The following is a 20,785-nucleotide window of genomic DNA, read 5'->3' on the forward strand; positions in this document are numbered from 1 at the left end:
CAAGCTCTTGTCATCCACAGAAACCTATTGTCTGTAGCTGCTGTTAGTAACCCTGTAGTTGGATGTCTCTCACTGGTAGCATTTCTTAACTGTATGAAAATAGGCTCTGGATGAATTCTGCTCTTATTTGACTCTTGTAGTCTGCACTGCTTGCTTGATCTGAATTCTAAACATGGAGCATGACATGACCATGAAAACTTTGTTGGGCGGGGGCATCTTGAAAAGGCTTATCTTTTCACTTGATTTCTTATTTGTTTGGAAAACAAACAGCATTATTCATTTGGTGGAAGTCTTGTGATCTGCAGCATGGCTGCAGGAATTTGCTTTCTGAAAGGCAGAGAATTGAAGGGCCCTTCTTGCATCAGAACACTTTGCTGGGAAGTAGGGATTGAAAACGTAAAAGATGTGCCCTGCAGTTCAAACCAGTAGGAAGTCTGTCCTGTCCTTAAGCCCTGTAAGGCCTGAGAGAGAGCATGTTTTAAAAATGCTTCTGTGAAGAACAGAAGAGAGAACACTTCTAAACTTACCACTAAAATTAAAAAAAATACCTTCGAGTTATTTTGAAGACAGACATGTGAAACTAGTTTTGATGGGATTAGTATAAAATCATTCTTTTGACGTAAATTCTAATCTTTTTAAAATGCTTTTTCTAAATATAAATCTTTGATCAATCCAGTCTTTTGACCCTCCCAGCTGTGTGTTTCTGATTCTGTGCAGGGTCGTAACACACAAAGTATGTAATCAACTCTTTTATTGTTTTCCTAGCTTGTAATTTCAAAAGTGGTTGACAGTGCTGGCAAAAGGGGTTGAAAAGTCCAGATTCCTATACCAGGGGCGGTGTTGGAGAATGTTGCATTTTTCCAGTGCTTTATAGCAGGTTCTAAAAACCTTTTGAGTTTCATCTAGTGACTGGGTCTACTTTAGTGTCACAAAACTGGGAAATGAAAAAAATACAGGCTAAAGAATAGTCCAGCCTATATGATTTCTGGTTTGCCTCCAGAAAATTGTTACTGATAGTTTATTACAGTATTCTACCAGCACTGATGAAAGGGTAGAAAGCTGCAGTACTGCTGGTAGCTTAATCTTTATAATTTTTGTCTTCAAATAATACTTGCACAAAGAAATTAGAGTCTAAAGCTAAATTGTATAGAAGGCAAGCTATAGTTAAGCTCTTACAGGAATAAGTTGCACAGCATATAAGCCTTGAGCAATAGGAATAAGACCTAATATTCCAGTAGTTTCATTTTGCAGTGTAAAAAATCCCCACCTTCTTTGGAAGCGGTAAAGGGAAAATAACCTGCATCAGGTTTCACTTAGTGTTTGTTAACAAAGTCAACATCACATCAGTGCTGCTTTTCACCCTTTCCTTTGCTTGTATTACGTTAGAACCAGAAAAGTTAGTTTATTTAAGTTAACAAGCATGCTGAATTTAGCTGCTTCTACTAAACTTGCGTATCAGGAACGGTAACTTGTAGCATTTTGTGGCAGCAGCGGAGGTGAGAGTTAATTGCTTAGCAAACTAGAATTTCCCTTTCTGAGTGTCCCGACAGGAGTGCCACCACGATGGGTGGCTAGTCTTGAGACAGACAGGTTGAGAAACTACTGGAACGATTACTTGCAGGAGTGTTGGAAAGAGAAGGAAGGTTCTTGCAGAGCAGGGGTGTGTGGAGGGAGTCCGTGTGGACACTGGCTCTGAAGGCAGGTTAGCTCAGATGAGCGAAGACCAGAACGATTTAAAAGTCAAGAATTTTACTGGAATAAAAACTAGAATCTTAATTTGGAACTCAAAGCAAATAGGTCAGACGGAATAGATAATGAGGATGTGCACATAACTCTCCCCACCCCCAGCTTTGCAGGGATGTCTTTGGTTATCATTAGTTCAGTGATTTTGTGTTGCAGAAAAGCTGACTTGTCCGCCCCAGTCGCAAAAATGTTTCCTCCAGCTCCTCTGAGGCCTGCCTGTCTGCTTTCTGCTTTTCCTTGCAGTTTCGGAGAGGCTTCTAGCACTGTGCCACGCTTTCCATCTTCCTTTTTTTCCCTGAACAGGCTCAGTAGCTCCCTAAGGGAAGGAACAGTCTTCCCCCAAAGGCTTCCTACCTCCACCCCATTTTTTTAACACAATTGTGAGTAGAAGCATATTAGAAAGGGGGAGAGGGCTGGAGGCACCCTAGTAGTTGTGGAGGGGATACCTATAGGTTTCGATGGGTCTGCTAGAAGCATCTTTAAGGCGAAACTTCTTCCATGCATGTCGTGGCAGCTGCACTGGAAGGGTGAAGTGTGCTTCTTCCCAGGACTTGCTGATGAGCGGCCTTCTCAAGGGGTGGAAATAAGGCTTCTGAGAAAAAATTAGAAATAGCTCTGTTGCATTACATATCTCAGTGTTGTAAAAGATGTCCTGGCAGATTAGTGTTAGGCATTGACTTTGGGATGAAGACAAGCAGAAAGGGATGCAGAAGGTAGTAACTGAGGAAGCCTTATGAGGCGGTTGCATTTAGCTACCAGCCGCTAGCTCTGTGGGAATAATGTTACACCACTCTCGTACCTTTACTCAGTGGCACTGTTGATCTGAAAGTCTGTATTCATGTGCCTGGTACTGATTTCTTATCGTAATGTCCTGTTGTCACAGCAGCTGTCTTTTGAGTTGCATATGGAAATCATTTCATTCATGGTAGACTAATTGAAATATACTTCATCTTAGGGTAACGATGATCAGCAGCTGATGGAGTTGCCGCATAAGTTACACTTCTGCTGAGCTGTAGCAGCATGCAGGGCTGCGCTGTGCATGAAACTTTACCAGTACTTTCTCTGACAGCAGAATGGCTTTAGTTCTTTGCAACGGAGCTGTTGACCGCTGCACCCTGACCTGTGCGCACAGATCAGTTTGGTGCTGTGCTGTTCACTGCAGCACCAAATCCTCCAACGTTCAGCAATGCATCAGAACTAGAAACAATTGTAGGTGGAGGTGGGGATTGCAGCTTTCTTCCTATAGCTACACTCGAGTTATGCATTGCAAGCTGTAAGCCTGTCCTGTTCCGAGATCTGTGCGCTTCGTGGAGCTACAACAAGCTTTACCCATGCTTCAGCTGATGAGCAGCGTTTCGCAGATGCTCACGTTATGACTAGGACTGCAGAGCTTGTTCAGGTCTGCTGAAATCTGTCTTTGGCGTACCAGAGCCATACTGTCCCATGACTGTTATTGTTGTTTGTCTTGCTCGTGGGCACAGCAGAAGGCAATGTGTCCCAGGATGGTAGCTGATGGAGTTGGAAGTGAAGACTTCCTCTGGATTAAGGGCACCTGTGTATCACTAATGACATTTAATAGAGCTGCAGGTTTTTCCCAAGACGAAATTCCTACCAGGAATATTTTTAAAAAGCTTCAGCAAAGAAATGGGACTCGGTAATTATGACTGCGTCAAAGCAGATTTGTGTTCTTGCAGTGGGCTGTTCCTGGTGCTGCAAGCCTCTGCACTGAACTAACAGTTCTCCTCGCCCAGTCTGTGGCGACTCCTCCACTGTTTCCCTTCCCCTGGCTCTGTCACACTCTGCTTCCAGTACTGATGATGATGATGTCTTTGCTGGGTCTATTCTAGGCTTCTAGAATAGCCTGAAAAAGCTGCCATCTGTCTCCGTCCCTTTTTAAATATTAACTTCATGAGGCTCTTGAAGCCACTTTGATTGCGGAGTGCTTTCATGTGTATATGAAGTGTCAAGAGACTGGAGACTGTTACTTTTAATGTACCTGTTAATGCAGTACCTCTCCAGATGAGTCTGTTTTCCCTCCGACTTGAAGCAGCGATACTGTATATAGCAACGCTGCGTGTTAACATCTGCTCAAACAAATGGTTGCTTCTGTCCCCACCGCAGTATCCAGCCAAGGCAAAAAGCTGTTGTGGATTCTTGCTTCGTAACCCTAAAATTTTGTGCAGTGATGACAACAGTGTCTGGACAGTGACTTGATAGCAGCTCGCATGGATGTGTGCTAAAGCAGCTTTCTTAGGGGATAGACAGGGTAAGGTAGGAGCTCTCTCTGAGGCTCCATTTCAACTGACACTTGTCAGTATTGTAATGGAAACTGTAGGTATGCTTTACACTGTTTATTTAGACACTCTGCATTAATTTGGCTTTGCTGTTTGAATTACTCCCTTTTTTAAAAAGGGGGCTTTGATTTACTAGGTGGGCTGAAACCTCCAGTTTCAGATATTTCAGCCCACTTACTCAAGATAATGCTCACATTGTGGAGACTCGGCGGGGCAATGAGCATTGGCAGGGAGGAGGAAAGTTGGCAAACTTCAGCTTCTAGGAGACCCTGTACAAAACCCAGAAGGCGTAGGCAGGAGACTGCACAGCGGGGTCGAGAACATTCAACTTCGCAGCTTTAGGAAGCTGTTGGACGATTTTGAGTGTGATGAACAGGTCACTGCAGTGTTAGCTATGTCCCTGCTCATCACTGCAATGAAAGATGAAGCTTCTTAGGACTGTTAGTATTTGGGAAAACCAGCTCAACCAGACGACACCACAAACTTTACTCAATATATCGGTACTGTCCAGTAATCGTGTCTTGAGTGCAACACTAACGCCAAGGTGAAGCTCTGAAGCCAGGTTTGCGTGCTCTGGTTGGTACATGTAGTGCTCGGTAGTACATTATTCCTACAAGAGCTGTGACACTGTTTGCTTTTGCAGTTGCATAATACAAACACTGAGTAAGATTCCTCAGCTCACAGTGCGTTGGCATTTCATGAATCCGAGGAAGAGAAGCAACGCTCATCGCGTTCAGGGACTGAATGTACTTCCTGACCGAGGACTAGATCGGCTGGTAGCAACGTGGCGAGCTTCTAGCTAAATTCTCATTATGTAGCTTTAGTATATTTGTAAGTTAGGCTGTGTGTGGTTTAGCCTTCAAAGAATTTTTTTTTTTTTAGTCCAGATCATTTACCTCATGGTATTTACATTTAGGAAATTGATTTTGCTAAACTGCTTGGAAACTGAGGAAAATATCCTATAAGAAGTTCAAAGTTAGCTTTGATGTTAATTGTATTTAAGTATCTTGTGTTACCACAAATCACAGTTGCCTGGAAGTCTCTTTAGAAGGAAAGAGTAAAAAGGCTTTTTACGTGCATTTCTAAGTAAAGGAGAAGCTGCTGCATCCAATGTGAGAATCTTCTGAAATTTGAAATTTTGAAGTAAATTCTGTTGTCTGTAATATACTAGTTAAGAGTACGCCCACCTGATCCAGCCTTTTACTGCTACTTTAAAGCCTACAACTGAAGTTCTTTTTCTTAGTGCCTTGGCTGACGATGGCATAGATGAGTGACTTCTGATCGCTTTCTTGTTTATAATTCTGAAATGTGTATGTATCTCTTTATTTGTTCTAGCTTTTACAAAACTGATCACAGTAAATGGCCAAGAATATCATCTTCAGCTGGTTGACACTGCTGGCCAAGTAAGTTATCTTTCTTTCTTTGAGTCTTTCTTCAGAGTTAAGACAAGTATTTGTGCTCCTGTAGAGCTAAGTTGGTAGAAGCCATGCATTCAAAGCTGAAGTTCAACGTAAATGATTCTCCCTTGTCATTTAGTCACCAAAGAACAATGGTTCTGTAGTGTTTATTCAAATGGTTTTGTTGGGTTTTGTTTTTTCATTTGTTTGTGTTTTGGTTTTTTTCTCCTGTCTATTGAACGTATAGCTGAAAAAGTGAAGAAGGAACTGCCTTAACTCTGATGTACCAAAAGTTCATAAGTAGCTTGCTTGATATTTACAGACTAAACTATCAGTCTTGCTTTAGATGGAAAATGTCACTTAAATAAACCATGAAGAATTTTTTCCATGACTTTTTGCTATTTGTATGCTCCAGCTACACCACTGTGACTTATATCCATGGAATAGTCACGGGGGAGTGGAGAGAAATGCGTATAGGTAGTACTTACTGGGCTACCAGTAAACTACTGCAGTTTGTTTACATTTTTAAGTAAGTGCTGATCCGTGCGTGCTGCTGAGCTGCGTGTAATGACGGGGAGCACAGGAGGAGACGGTGAACACGTGTCCTGTGGCACCGTCAGGCGCTTCATGAAGTACAGGTGTTCATTATATAGTGCTGCGTGGCGGAACTTGCTGTGCACATTCCACGCACGGGAGTGCTCCGGCTTTTGAAAGACTCTATATTAAAAAAGGGGGAAGGAAAAAAAAAAAAAGGAAAAAACCCTCAAACCAGAAAACAGACTGTTAAACCCCTGTATTTTTATCTTATGTTTTTTTATCGCTTACATGTTCTTACTGTCTTTGAGTTCCGATATCATGCCTTTAGGTTTTTCCAAACTATGAGTAGTGTTAAACAATCTTAATGTTGTAAAATACATGGCCAGTACTTAAGACTTAAAAGCTGCGGGACACTTGCTCATAGCTGGGACACTATTCAGAAGGGTTGTAACCTAGGTATGTTTGGTCGCTTTCTTTGAAGAGAACTACATGACTTAAGAATAACCATGCTGTATTTATATGGTGTCAGCTTGGGGTGCTAATCAACAACACTATATGCACTTACGGTCTGTCAGAGGTGTCTGAAGTGATTAAAACCACAATACTGGCGACATGTGCTGGGGCAAGACTGTGTGATGGGGAATATGCAGAGGAGAGCAGGGTTGCGATGGGCAGGCTGTGAAGTGTGAGCAGCAGAGCAAGCTCCATAGGTTTCACTGTGTGCCACTCTAAGTGTGCTTGCCTTGCACCTCCAGCTGTAGCGTGGTGATAAAAGTCAGATTTCTCTTTGAGGAAGAAAGGACCGCCTGGGAAGGCAGTGTAACTTCACTGGTAACTTACCGCTATTGCTGAGGTTTATTTTCAGGGTTGATTTAATGTTGTACAGTATTGTAAAATCTAAATAACTTCTTTCCCAGCCTGTGGTTTTTTTCAGATTTGATTCTTCCTACGAATGACTTGAACTTTGAGTTCTGGCTCACGGGGTTAGAGGGGAGAGATGATGTTGGGTTATGGAAGGTGTGGCTTGAACAGATTTCTTTCTCAAGTCTGTCTTGCTTAATGATCCATAGGGAGTCCTTGCGTGTACAGCATAGCAAGGATTATATTGTAGATTTGTTAACATACATGAAAACTTGGCTATGGCTTGAAAAGTTATAACTACGTTGTTTTATCACTTGGCAAAGTTCTTAATTTGACCCACAAGTTCCAGGAAGCGTAGCAGCTTTTCCTCCTTCTCCTAACAAGCTAAATAACGAATTAGGAAAAATGGAGGTTATGGCACTTACTTTTCTTGCTACTTCTCTTCTGTCCCATGCCTCTTTACCTTTCACAGTTATCTATTCCGATTTGGCTAGTTCAGTTAAACAGGAGTCTTGGTACAGGATCACAGAAGAGGAGCACAAAAGGAAATCTTACCCAACACCACATTCCAGCTGGGGCAATCCTGAGAAATTGTGGGTAAAGTCAAACAACTACAGAGTTGCACTTTCACCTGTTTTACACTCAGACTAGGTCAGATCCCTTCTGTATTGACTTTGGGATTACGCGGCCAACTGAAGTGGCAGTTGGCATTTCAGCGAAGATGGGGGAGGGCTGCCCTCAGTGTGTGGCAATAAAGGCAAATAAGGGCATCTTTTGTCAAGTGTTATTCTTTCAGACTGTTTTGGCTGAATCTGTGAAGTTGATTTATAAAGGGTTTTTCCTCATTTGTCACTTACGGAAGTTTGATTCCTTTTGGCTGTCTAGATTTAAGCTGTGTGATTGCACTGCTCCATCTGTTCAGCCACGACAATGCACAGAGAGGTTATGTGATCTTAAGCTAAAATTAACATCTTAAGAAGCACAGGTTTAAAAATTTGTGAGCTTGTACATTAAGAAGTATGGCTCTTGTCAAAATGGAAATGTTTCCTGGGAACATCTATTAGAACAGTTTTGGTTTTTAACATGAGATTCATAGTTTTTGTGTTGCATTTCCTGCAATATGTAAGTCTGTTTCATTTGCCTACTTGGTCAGTTCCTTTTCTACAGGGGTAATAAATTCAGTGATTAAGTTTCTGTTGTTTTGTTGTGGTGTTTTTGCCTTTTTTTTAATTAAACACTTGTCATATAATGTAAACTTCTAGTTGTCCTAAAGCAGCTAATAACTGCATTTCTTGCATCTACAGTTGATAAGCATTAGTTAGTTGGTAAGCCACAGTTATTCACTTCCTAACAGACCCCTTAGGTAATTTAGATGTGATCAGTGTCACTTGAAATTATGAATGGCTAGACCCTGTCGTCAGCTGTTGAAATTAGGAATTTGAAATGTATCACTAGCAAGATAAGAGACGTAATTGCTAATTAGCAGTAGGACAGAGTGGATGTTTTGTACTAACACAAACTGATAATTAAGCAGGATAAGAGGATTGGGAATAGCTTTAGCTGATCCACAGTCTTAGAGGGAATAAACCAAAAAATATGTAGATTAAATTTTAGAGTACACAGACTGACTCAGCTTTCTCTTAATTTGGTAAAGATTCCACATCTGGCATTATAATGAAAAAACATAATTCTGAAAGTACTACCTATACAAAATGGTCCTGCACCTCATGTCTTACAAATAGACAAACTTAACTGCTGGTGATGTGCTAGCGTCAAGTTCTGAACTGTGGCAGTAAGTAATTTTAAATGCAATATTCCTTTTACAGGATGAATACTCCATATTTCCTCAGACGTACTCCATAGACATCAATGGCTACATTCTTGTTTATTCAGTCACGTCAATAAAAAGGTAATAAAATCTGTTGTGTTCTTTCTGGTTCAGGTAGTAACCAGATGTATTCTGGGTTCAGCTCCTGCCTCTGCTATATTTTCTTTATGTGTGTTTAATTCATTGAATCTCTCCCTTAGAAGTATAATGGAAATAAAAATTAATGGGTTTCGAGAAATTTCCCCTCAGATCCAAATGTCACAGATACTTTACAGACTAATATGCCAGGTACCATGTAAGAAACGAGACAGTGCTGACCTACATTGTTTTGAGGTGTAAGTAAAAGTACATGGAATGATTTCAAGAATAAGTAAGAGTTCGTTGCTGTAGCATCAGATACAAAGGCAGACTTAAATATGAACCAAAAGGGCACTGTTCATTTATGTGAAGTACCCAATTAGTTGCTAGATTGGTCCCTCACCCTTGTAGCTTGTTACAGTGTTGAGATTTCTTTGACTTCTTGACTTGGATTGTTCTAGTTAACCATCAGAAACTTTCCTATACATAGCATTATATCAATATATGACTTTTGGCCTGTAGACTCACTCTTGCCATGCCGCAGCAAATATGTTATTTGAAAAATTTCCCAGAATATCTGTTTCGTCCTTGCTGGTGGCTGGAGTCATTTGCTTGCAAAAAGCATCTCAGCCTTCGTAAGGTTTTGTCATCTTCCATTGTTTTGTCCCTTCCATCTGGTTGTCTTGCTTTGTTTAAATACTGGTCATTCTTGAATAGATCTTAATTTTCAAGTACTGTACAGCATCTTTGTTATGACAGTCAAAATAATCCTATTTTTTGGAATTTTTGTTTGAGTAAAATGATTAAGACCATAGGCCTTTCACTCTCTTCAAGTAGAAGAGAAGTTGATGCTTCCCTTCTACTTGCAAGGAAGCTGATCAGCTTTTTACAAGTGCTGAAGCATTCCATGTCTTTTCCTTTGAAGCAGACAAAATGGGTCATCTCAAGTGCTCTTTAGTAGACCATCATAAAATACAGGTAAAACAACTTGCCTGTTGGCTCTTCTGTGCTCCTCAAAGAAAGGATACGGTCTGGCTGTAAATTTCTGTTGCTTGCAAGGTCTTTAATGTTGAGCAGGTTTTGGCAGTCCTTCATTCTTGGTTTTCATCTTTAGTTCTGAAGTAGTGAAGGGCAAGCACACGTGATCTGGAGGAGACGGAACAGACGTTAGGCTTTCATGTGCATCTAGAGATACGAAACTACCTAACTCCTTTTTTTTAATCAGAGCTTCATTGTTCGTGATGAATAACTTCTATGAAATAGGAGTTAGTATCCTCAGCCTCAAGTAGACAATACTCAACTTCTAAACGGAAGAGAAAAAGGTTCATTGGTAAGTGGTACTGTGAGGACACAAATGTCTTTGACTCAAATCAGCATAGATCCTTGGAGGCTTCTGCAGCTTGTGCCGTTCCCTGGTTGGCAGGTAAAGGCGATGCTCTTTTTCAGCTACTCCAGTTGTTGCCTCATGACGTCTTGAGCTTACAGCCCAGATAAAGAAATGAAAATGTTTTCTGTGGTAGCATTCAATCAGTTAGACTAGAAACCAAGTTATGGTGGAAATACTAACAGAACAAGGTATGTTAAGAGTGTAGGCAGATAGTATTTTTATCAGTATTTTAGTCTTGATCTGTTTATTCCAAGTTTCTTGTTTCTTCCTTTAAATTGCAAAGTATCAATGATCCTTATGTTCTGTATCAAGACAGTGTTAGGCAACAGGAAGATCTTCTACAACAGGCAATCAAGTTAGAGTCACCATCTGTCTTGACTTCTGTTAAAGTATGTATGTTGATCTGAGTATTGATCCAGCAGAGGGGAGAGCTTTGACAGCAAACTTAATAGAAATGCCATTTTAAAATTATCATCTTCCCTGCTAACCTCCAGTGGGAAGTTTAAATGGGACTTGAGTAGAAGCGAATGCCCTACATTTTCCATATTCCCAGGCTCTCAGCAGCAAGGTTACTGGAAGGCTTTTGCTCTAGTTCAGCTTAATTAAATTCCAATTTTGTATCTTGCTAGGTTCCATGATTTTGTGTAACACATTTATCTGACAGCTAGTAATTTTTTTTGTTGTTGTATTTCACACATCGAGCTGTTTGCTGTAACCCTGTTTGCTTGTCACAACTGGAAAGGACCTCTTATGGTCTCCAGATCTCTTGCTGTTCCATGACTTGATTTGATGCTGCTCTTTTTGAATTGGTCAATATCTGTCTTAAACTCTGCCTCCGCTCCTTCTAGCCTTATTACTTTGGAAAGCTTTCTAGAACATTGAATTGATCTGGTCAAGCCAATTTCATTCTTGGCAGCTCTTAGCAACTTGTTTCTGTGTCAGAATTGTGCGTGAGTTTAAATAGCACTTCTCTTTTGGTTTCCACCTTGATCTATTAACAAAGATCAGTTGTTTATTCTTAGTCTTTTTACTAAAAACGGAGCTTGTGAACTATACTAGACAAGCAGATAAACAGAATTGGGAAACGAAGAGCCCGAGTTGAACAAGAACGCTTTGGAGCATGGTGCACTGGAACCTCGGGTGAGGGCTCGCCGGGGTGCTGTGCCGTGGCATGGCTTTTTCTAGCTGTGCTGCGAACAGCAAGCCGAACAGCGGAAAGGAAAGGGTGATTGTATTGTGTTAGTGATTCAGTTATCGTGTGGCTAGTACGCTAGGTCTTTCCTGTTGCTTCAGACTGAGAAACAGTTCTGTGGTGTAGCAGAACTTTTTTTTTTGTAGTATTTTTATTCCTCTTTCAGTTTGCAGGGTCACCTAGTTCTATATGTAGCAATGCCTCTCAACTTTGTCACAACCAGCCTCCTTTTAACTCTTATTTTTGAAATAATTATAAGAAGGAAAGTCCAAAACAAGTTCTCAAGACCAGAATTTCACTAATACCTTTTCAGCATAAGCTCTTTATAGCCCTGAAGTCCTTTCATTGATTCCACATTTTTATGTAATCCGTAGTATCGTACTTGAGGTACTAATAGTAAGCTGTGCCAGACTGTGTCCCGCTTTTGTTTGCAAAGAACTCGTTTTCTTGATAGGTTATACTAAAACTATTAGCTGAACATGAAAAAGTATCGTGTTGTACTCAGTCGCAAAAATTATTGCTGAAGTCAGACAAATTGACCTACTTGACAGAAACTCCTTCTTAAATATGGCAGTGTTCATTGTTCCAGAAGTGAGAAGTTGTAATGATTCAAAAAGCTTCAATAGTGTTTTTAGGCACCAGTTCTTTGAGAGCTCTGAGTTGGAAGCGTGTTTGAGTGCTGCTCTATTTTTAAGAGTTTCAATTCTAATTGAAATGCAGTGCAAGTCAAGACGCTGCCTGTAGCTAACAACCTTGGAAGCTGGAAAAGCTTCGGTCACTTTTTTGTTGTATAGTTGTGTGTCTTGTCTGTGAACCTGTGCCTCTCTCTTAAAAACAACTCTGAACTGTGCACTTCATGTACCAGCATTTTTTCCATACTGTAATTAGAGGAGCACAACATCTGCTCTTCAACCCTGTTTATAGCTTGTTCGCAAAAGTACTAAATGTCAAATGCAGTGGATTTTGTTAGTGTGGGTTTTGGCTTCTTGGTATTTCACAGTACTGCTTCTTATCTCCCGTCATCCAAACTTCGCGTACGTGGTAGGTGAACAGACAAGAAGTATTTGAATAATCACTGTTTCTGTGCCATCTTGCATATCAATTTGCTCACTTTCCACAGAAAATTAGAATTTAGGCTTCCTTTGGCTTTCACATAAATAAAATTAAAGAATTCTATATGAACTAAGTGTTCTTAAAAAAATGTATTCCTTCAAGATGGAGTGTGCTTAACTGAATACTTTTTCTTTGAAACTGCTTTAATTTGACATGCTCATCCAGAGTTGTTGGACTGTAGCAGTTAAATATCTTACTGCAGATACAAGCCAGATGGGAGTGGGAGGGGCTCGTAGTGATCCTGTGTTAGATGCATCAGTCCTGGGTAACGTTATTTATTTCTGCAAGTATCCTAACCGGGGAGGCTATAACGGTAGGCATAGGCTGGTCTTTGCTGCTTCTAGGACCATTTTGTCTGTTGTACGCAAATCGGTAAGACTTTCAGCATCTTTGTAGTTCTGCCACTATACCTAGAGTGAATTTTAAACACAGCAGCCTACATGTGCATTTAATTGCTTGTGTATTGGGTATTAAGGATAAACATTGGAGTGCATGTGTGACTTCATCCCTTTATTTTGCAGTTTTGAAGTGATAAAAGTTATCCATGGCAAGTTATTGGATATGGTGGGAAAAGTCCAGTAAGTAGTGACACTTTCATCTCATTTCACTGCAGGCATGTTACTAGTACTTTGTTCAGTATACTATAACTGTTCTGAAGTTCTGAACTTTCTTTCACAGAATACCCATTATGCTGGTTGGAAATAAAAAAGACCTGCATATGGAACGGTATGTGAACTCCAGTATGTGTGAAATGCAAGACAGCAGCCGGCATTCCTGTGGCTTCAATGCGCTAGTTTTGTTCTTGGCTTTCCGTAACTAAAATCAAATTGTAGGTTAAAGTAAGGTACTGGCAAAGGAATTGTGTCCAGAATGCGAACCAGGAGCCATGAACTTCTGTTGTAATATTGACTTTTGCTGTAAGGTTCCAGGCACGGTCATTTAACACTTCCCCTCTGCCCCAAAACAATTAACAAAGTGTATTTTTCACAACTGTAAAATACCAGATTATATTACAGATTATGAAAACAAAGCGATACTTTGGGACAACTGCTCTTCTGGGTCACATAGCAGTTTTACCTGGCCCAGTACAAATGCACTTATTTGACAGCAGCCAAAAGCAAATGCTCTGGATCAGACTTCACAAAACATTCCTATTACATGCATTTATGTGCTTCAGTACTCTGAGGACTTTTCTGACCTATCATATTTCAATTCTTTTGCAAGTTATAAAGAAACACACTTTTTTTTCTTTGGTCAGGGTGATCAGCTACGAAGAAGGGAAAGCTTTAGCAGAATCCTGGAACGCAGCTTTCTTGGAATCTTCTGCTAAAGAAAATCAGGTAACGGATTTAAGATTCACTTTATTTGAGTAGCAGTGTAGTAGAATGACTCAGAGTTTCACTTAATAAAGGAAGCTGAAATATTTGCATGTGCTCTACAGATGCTTTGTGTAGATGGTTGGAAACAAAATGACTGCCTGTGTTCAGGTTTATGTATACAAGTTTTTCCATGCAACTGTAAATGGAAGGAGGAAGTGAAGAACTGAAAGTTAAGCTTCACTGAACATAGCAGAACAGTTGGTGACAAACTAAAACTCGAATCCACGTGCTGGGTGGAACAGGGTCTGTGATCTGCTGCAGTTACCCAAATAGGAGGTCGCTGCGGTTGCAGAGGAGCGAGTTGGTATAAGGGGATGAACCTCATGTTTTAAGGTGCTGGGCAAGGCTTGGTCTCTCTAATGTGGGGAATAATTGTTTTGTGGGTCCATGAGAAAAAACAAAACAACAACAAAAAAAACAAAAAAAACAAAAAAAAAAAAAAAAAAAAAAAAAAAAAAAAACAAACAGAAAAATGTTAGAAACCAGCCAAGGCTGTCAGACACTGCCGTGATACAGCTGTAGTGAAGTTGCACAATCTGACCCAATATAACCCACACACATTTACACTTGGTGGTTTCCTGTCAGAGAAAGAAAGTGTTTAATTCCATTTTAAATAATGTCTTATTCTTCGTTGCTCTAACTAACTTTCTTTAAAATGCTTCCTAAATACGTTCTGGTATTTGAATTTGTTCCTGTGGCTGTTAGTACTACTTTGTCATTGATTTGACACCTTGTGTATCTAAGCTACAAGAGCCTCCTAGTTTGGGCTTGAAGTAATGGGTAACTGCTGCGGATTGGGGGCGGGGGGTGTGTGTCTTCCCCCCCCGCTTTTTTTTTTTCTTTTTCTGTATAGGTCTCAACAGCTTTTCCTTTTTGAAAAGATAGACATATGATACAGTCAAAAGGACATTGTCAGGCTAGTTTTAAACAAATGAGTCCTTATGCAGAAAAAACATTTACATTGTCTCGTATTTAACCTAGCATATCACATCCCTGGCCTCCTTGAGACCATCAGCACAATCAAAAGGGCAATCCTGTAGCTAGGACAGGACCTGTTTAAGCAGCCTTTCTTTCCCTCTTCCCTCATCCCCAAAATCAAAACAAATAGCTTCTCTCTGATGCCTGTTGTCAACAGTTCCATGAGTTGCTTGAGTAAAGTTGGATTTTCCCTGGAAGAAAAACTTGGATTTTTTTTCTCCAGATATGGAATACATGGAGTTAGTTTATCAATGCTTCTGTTTCTGGCTGAGACTTGCATTAACCTTGTCAAAATTGGGCGTGATGAAAGCATGAAATTTCTCAATATCTTCTCCGTATGCTGGAGAGCTTCAAATGCATACCCAAGGAAACCAAACTGACAGGGTAAAGAATAAGCCAGTTGAAAGCATCTCATTCCCCCCCTTATTTTAAACAACTTAATACTTCTGGATTAGGCAGAACTATTGTCTGTACTCTTTTTCTTTTGGCTTGTGTTCGCAATGTGTAACAGTGTAGCAATTCATATCTAGCAGAATATCTTACTGATAACTTCTGAAGTTCGTATTGTTCTTGGTTCAAGAAAAAAAACTGGGTGTATTTATGGAAAGCTACAAGCTTTATATGATGCTTGGCATGTCTTGCATATTAAATTGTTGCACTAACAAAGTCCCATTGACTGCCATACATTTGTGTCTGTTCCTTAGTCTCAGACTATCAAGTTATGCTGCCAGCTGAAGTTTATATAGCAAACTTTGTAGCCTTCAGGGAAATCAGAATGGCAATTGTATGTCAGATATTCAAAATTCTGTACAGTCCTGTGCAAACCCCACGAAAAATACAAAGTTGTATTCATTCGTGCTGTCAGAGTTGTTCTTACCAGGTGTTCCTTTCAGCAGGATCCTTCAGGATAGCGATCGTGGGTCGCTGTAGGTTCTGTCCCTCTGGAGTCGGATGCAGGTTGTTAGAAACAGGTGCTTGAACGTGAATTCCTCCTTCGTGCCTCTTACCTAATACACTTGGTAAATTTGTCCGGCTTCAGAAGTTTGGGAGATCATGTGGCACTTCTGCGATGGGTGCCCACAGCATGTGACCATCCTTCAGGCTCTCTGGCATGCTTCCTTCGGAGGCTCAGGATGGACAGAAGAAAGTGTGAAGGAGCCCAAAGCTGGGGCAGCTGCCTTAGTCTCCTCGTAAATGGTTGCAGAGCAATGTTCACTTCTGAAGAGGTGGGAGATTGAGCTTCGAGAGCCAAGTGTGGAGTCTGGAGCTGTGAGGTGCTGGGGGGAGCAGGAGACATTGGCCGTTGTAGCGTCCCTTCCTATGACTTAGACCAGGAGCACTTCTGAACTCATGCATTTTTTTTTTTTCTTCCAAATCCTAATTTGACAGGATCAAAACAGTTGATATGTAGGCCTCTGTCAAGACAGGATATCTTCTCTTAAACTGTCTCTGGTTCGGAGGGGAAAAGGGTTTATTTTGAACTTAGTAACAAGGCGTGTTGTCATTCTCCCGGTACTGAATGTTCACCTTATGTCAGTCAACATTACTGGAAAAAGAAGTCTGTTGGCACTTTTTTTCTTGGAGATTCATTGAAATCTTCCCCTGTACTGGCTTGGTGCAGCAAGTGTAACTTGCCTATCAAGATTAAGTCTAAACTCCTTCCAGAACTGCTTCAGATTCTGTTTGCTTTACAGAAAGCTAATTTAGTGCTTAAAGGGATGAGCTGGACTGGATTGGGAATTTAGAGCTTAAGAACTTCAGCAGAGAGCTCAAACATTCCTGGCTGGGGGGAAGTCTGTTAATCCTTTCTCTCTGAAACCTAGCTGTCTGCGTTTGGTGGATGTGGAGCAAAAGTATGATAATTTCTAGTCTGCTGGTCTGAAATGGGTTTGGTACATGATGTTCCTCACAGCAGCGAGGAGAGTAGCTACTCCTTGCTACAGGGGTCAGACCAAATTTGATCAGCTATGTAGTCTATCCTTTATAACAGCTCTGTTAGCAAGGAACTGCTGAAACCAGAGAAGGTATTGCCTATAACAGGTTCTGATAGCAAAGGCTCCTTTCCCCCTAAAAGGGGGTGGGACAGCATTGACTCTTCTCCCTTCCTGCTTTGGCAAAAAAAAAAAAAAAAAAAAAAAAATCCTTTTTGGAGCATCTGTGAGAGTCCTAGGAGCATAGCCCTACTTTATTGGGCAACTGAAATAGTTCTATAGATTAACCTCAGCAAACGAGTCCCATTCTGCCAGGAGTTGCCAAAAGATACCACGTTCCAGAAATAGCATGACTTTGAGTAGATGGAAAGCGAGAAAGGCAAAGATCAAAGCTGCGGTAAGGGTAAATGGTAGCGGCTGGCAAGAGTTCCCAAGGTCAAATATATTTGAGGCTATGTATCAGCTCCTCCCGACAAGGGTGACCTGGTGGGACTTTCGGAGGAGCCTGCATATCAGCAACTTACCAGTCATCTACGGAAATCCCTGGGCTTTGAGAAGGCAATTCTGAGGCTTAATGGAAAAGACCTCTTTTAGACTATTGCTGGGCTAGTGTTGTATCTTCTCAAGCTGCTGAATTATTACCAGATACGTTGAACTGCTTTGGCTAACTTCAGGAGCTTCAAGCCTTTCTTGTGGAATTTGTTTCACCTAAGCCATGGTATCTTCATCTTAATCCCAGTACAGTAAAGTGGTAACTTTGAAATGCAACCAGAATCCAAATTGGTCTTAAACCCAGTTGAAGCTGGGAGCCAGCTCTTACTGGAAGAATTTAGGGAGTAACGAGCAGCCAAATTGTGTTCATCCAGTTACACAAAACTCATTAGATAAACCTGTTTTAGAAGGGGCAAGGATGTCGCAAAAAAATCTACTTCTTGCCAGAACAGAGCTCTCTTAAAAAGCAGTTGCTTGGGCATTGCTTCTTTTTCAAGAGTAACTTCATCGCCAAGCTCAGCCGACGCAGTGCTCGGTATGTGCTTCAGAGTGGTGTGGGATCTTAGTCCCTCTGAGGTCCGAAATGTTTACCTGGGAGAGTGTGTTTGGACTAGCGACAGATGGAGGGGAGAAAACCTCCCTTCCTTACCTGATTATTGTTCAAGTTCCTTTGCCCAGTTCTGTGCCAAGATAAACTCGTAGTGTGAGCAGTTGAGAGTTGCCTTTTCGAAATAATAAAACAGTTGCATAGTTGAAAAATACAGCATACCAAAGGACGAGCCGACTCTGGAGGCTGTGGGCTGGATGTGGGCGTTTGCACCTTCCTGGCATCGCGGTCCCGACTCCCTGCTTGTGCCAAGAGAATTGCATCTCCTGGGCGTCTGTCCCTGGGCCGTCTGTCCTGCTCACACCACGGAGCACATCTGCAGAAGCAGTTGAACCTCCGGTGTCTCTTGCATGGTGCTGAGCTCTCTAGGCAGCATGCATTGCCCAGGCTGACATCTATTTTGTTTCCTTGGGGGAGAAAGGTAGAAGCAAGCCAGATGGCTTTCTGTAGGCTAGGTGTGACCCACATTCTATAATTGGACCATATGGAGACAGATGCGTATAAAGTCTGGCTGCGTTCTTTATTCCTTGTCACAAAACACAGCTTCCTGAGCTGTTTAAAAGCTCATTCTAAAATACTTCAGCATATTTGGGCTGAATTACTAATTCCTAAGGGTTAACTGTAGGACAGTGATTAAACCTTCTCAGTGAATACATATTTTCTGTGAAATGAATTAACAAGCCCTGGGAACTCCTACATCTTAGTGTTTCAAGTAGCACGTCTTTGACAGAGAACATACAGCTTCGTGGTTGACAGAATAAGTTGTAGTGTTTGTTTTTTTTTTTTAATAGATGCTTTGAAGCAGGGTTATAAAGAACTTGTACATTAAAATGAAACCATTGAAAATCTCAGCTCGAAGTAGGGAAACATTGGTGGTGCAGCGTATTTGTAAATCAGTGTCTCACCAAGTTTTGATTAAGGGAAACTTCATTAGTGGCGCCAGTTTGATAGCAATTGCAGTCCTGACCATGGTTCTAGAGCCTAATTTGCCCAGGAAATTTGTTGTGTGGTACTGGACTAATGAGCCGCTTCTGTCAGAGTCCATTGGGATTGCAGGGAAACTTCAATATATGGAGGAATACTCTTATTTCCAGCTGATGGAGTATTTTAAATAGTTCCAGACATAGTTCCATGTGCACAAACGGTATAAATATGGGAAACTTTAAAATTCAATCTAATCTTGTTAAGATTGCTTTAAGATTGTTGTGGGGCTACTTTAGTCAATGGGTTTAATTTGGAAGTGATCCAATTAAGAATTATACCTTGTGGAGGTGGAAAAACATCTGTCAGGTCAGAACACAGTCATAAATCACAGGGTGCTCTTCAGCCTGCTGATTAAAACCAACAAAACCCCCTTTTATCTGCTTCCATAATGTGACTGCTTTTATATAATGGATATGCTTTCCTTCTTAAGGAGCATGTGCTTGGAATTCATGAAACGGATGGCTAGAGGTTAGATAAGCTTAAAATGGCATGTCTGAGATGATCAGGAGACCATTTCCAAGTTGAAGATTCACATGCTGAAGTACTGATCACATGGTGAATCTTCAGCTTGAAAATACCATAGAGAAGAGCACTTTGGAGTTGTCCTTGACGGTAGTATGGATTTAGTCGTCTTCAATTATTTCTAGGCAATCTCAGATGCTGCATGTTGTAGTTTCTGCATATTCTGATGGAGGGTAGTGTACAACTCTGAAACCCTTAAAACTGAGTGAATCCTGAAAATACCAGATTAACAGTGTAAGGTATTTACTACGAGTAGCATTCATGGTGTTGTCCCAGGCACCTTACTCTCCCCATCTTTCAGTATCCTTAAAAACAAACAAACAAAACCCCACCAAAAACCTAACTACACTTAATCGAATTCTTCCATAAAATCTCCTGAACCACTCCAGTGGTCTGACATCCTTTCTTAGCGCCTCTGCTTCAGTTAAAACTGGCTTTCATGAGAGATCGTGTCTTTCCATCCCAAGATTTTTAACTTGTACTCGCTAGTGCACGTGTATCTGGGGAAGCATCGCCCTTCTGAGCCCGGGTGCTGTTTCATCACCTGGAGTTTCGGCCGGGGAGAGCCTTTCCCAGCAGACCACTTTACGCTCAGCGCGGAGGGAGGAGACTCGGTGTAGACCAAGCGGAGTTGATAGCAGAAGTGACTCCTCCTCTGCGAGCACTTGCTGCCTTCCCTCGGAAGGAGCGGAGGGATCCGTCGTGCTCGCGTGGCTCGCGGCTTTGCAGAGGACTCTGTTACAACCCTGTATGTTCCATACAGTAAAGCTAGGACGTTTGTGTGAGCCTGGCCCTGTCAGCGATAGCTACCCGATAGCTCACGCCGTTTAAAATATAAAACCCCTTTCAGGAGGACTTTATCAAAGGATACTGCTTAATATTACACAGTGGCTAGTTTGGCTCGTGTTTTACCCTCGTGTTCTTGCACAGTGTCCAATACTGGTCTCACCTATAGGTAAGATGAGAAAATCAAGAATATTAAAGTACCCCTCATACTCGGCTGTGCAAAGTCAGTGTTTAGAGCTGAAAAATCTGCCTTCTGTAATTACTTGGAATCTTAAAGATTCCTTAGAGGAAATGAAATGGTTTCTTCTCTGGAGCGGCACAGCATCAAAATCTTCAGTGCTGTCAGTCACCCAGCACAAGCTTACTATTTAAAATAAAGCTGAATTACAGTTATTAGCTCTGTTGCGAGTATGGCTCAGTTTAAACTTGCCCTCCCTGCAGTGATAGAGAAAATAGTTGAGGATTGCTGTGGAGAAGGGGGTTATACTTTTCTTCCAAAAGGTTGTGTTCAAAAAGAAAATTACCGCGTTTTCCCTCTTTGATTTTGCCATAAGTGTTGGACATGTGTTTATCTGCTGCTGTAGCCAGTAGAACTGCTAACATTTTTTTTAATTATTATTTTTTCAGTAGGTGGCCAGTTTCTCCTTACCTGCTAACGTTGTACTCTCTCTTTGCA

The 20,785-nt window shown here is 41.2% G+C and overlaps 1 protein-coding gene across 3 annotated transcripts in view; it reads left to right on the top strand.

The window, feature by feature from the left end:
* The window catches only part of RHEB (Ras homolog, mTORC1 binding), a 42,225-nt gene that overhangs the window by 20,666 nt on the left and 774 nt on the right, over window positions 1–20,785 (top strand). The window contains exons 3-8 of one of the 3 annotated variants that reach the window (XM_082318385.1): window positions 5,373–5,440; window positions 8,659–8,741; window positions 12,952–13,008; window positions 13,109–13,156; window positions 13,689–13,770; window positions 15,684–20,778. In XM_082318385.1, coding sequence (XP_082174511.1) covers window positions 5,373–5,440; window positions 8,659–8,741; window positions 12,952–13,008; window positions 13,109–13,156; window positions 13,689–13,770; window positions 15,684–15,698 — 353 coding nt within the window. In that variant the 3' untranslated portion in view covers window positions 15,699–20,778. Of the gene's footprint in view, window positions 1–5,372; window positions 5,441–8,658; window positions 8,742–12,951; window positions 13,009–13,108; window positions 13,157–13,688; window positions 13,771–15,683; window positions 20,779–20,785 lie in introns of those variants that run through there. The other 2 variants (XM_082318383.1, XM_082318384.1) reach the window with 2 other exon arrangements.

Source organism: Platalea leucorodia (genome assembly GCF_965183815.1).
Source record: "Platalea leucorodia genome assembly, chromosome: 1".
Taxonomy (NCBI): Eukaryota; Metazoa; Chordata; class Aves; order Pelecaniformes; family Threskiornithidae; genus Platalea; species Platalea leucorodia.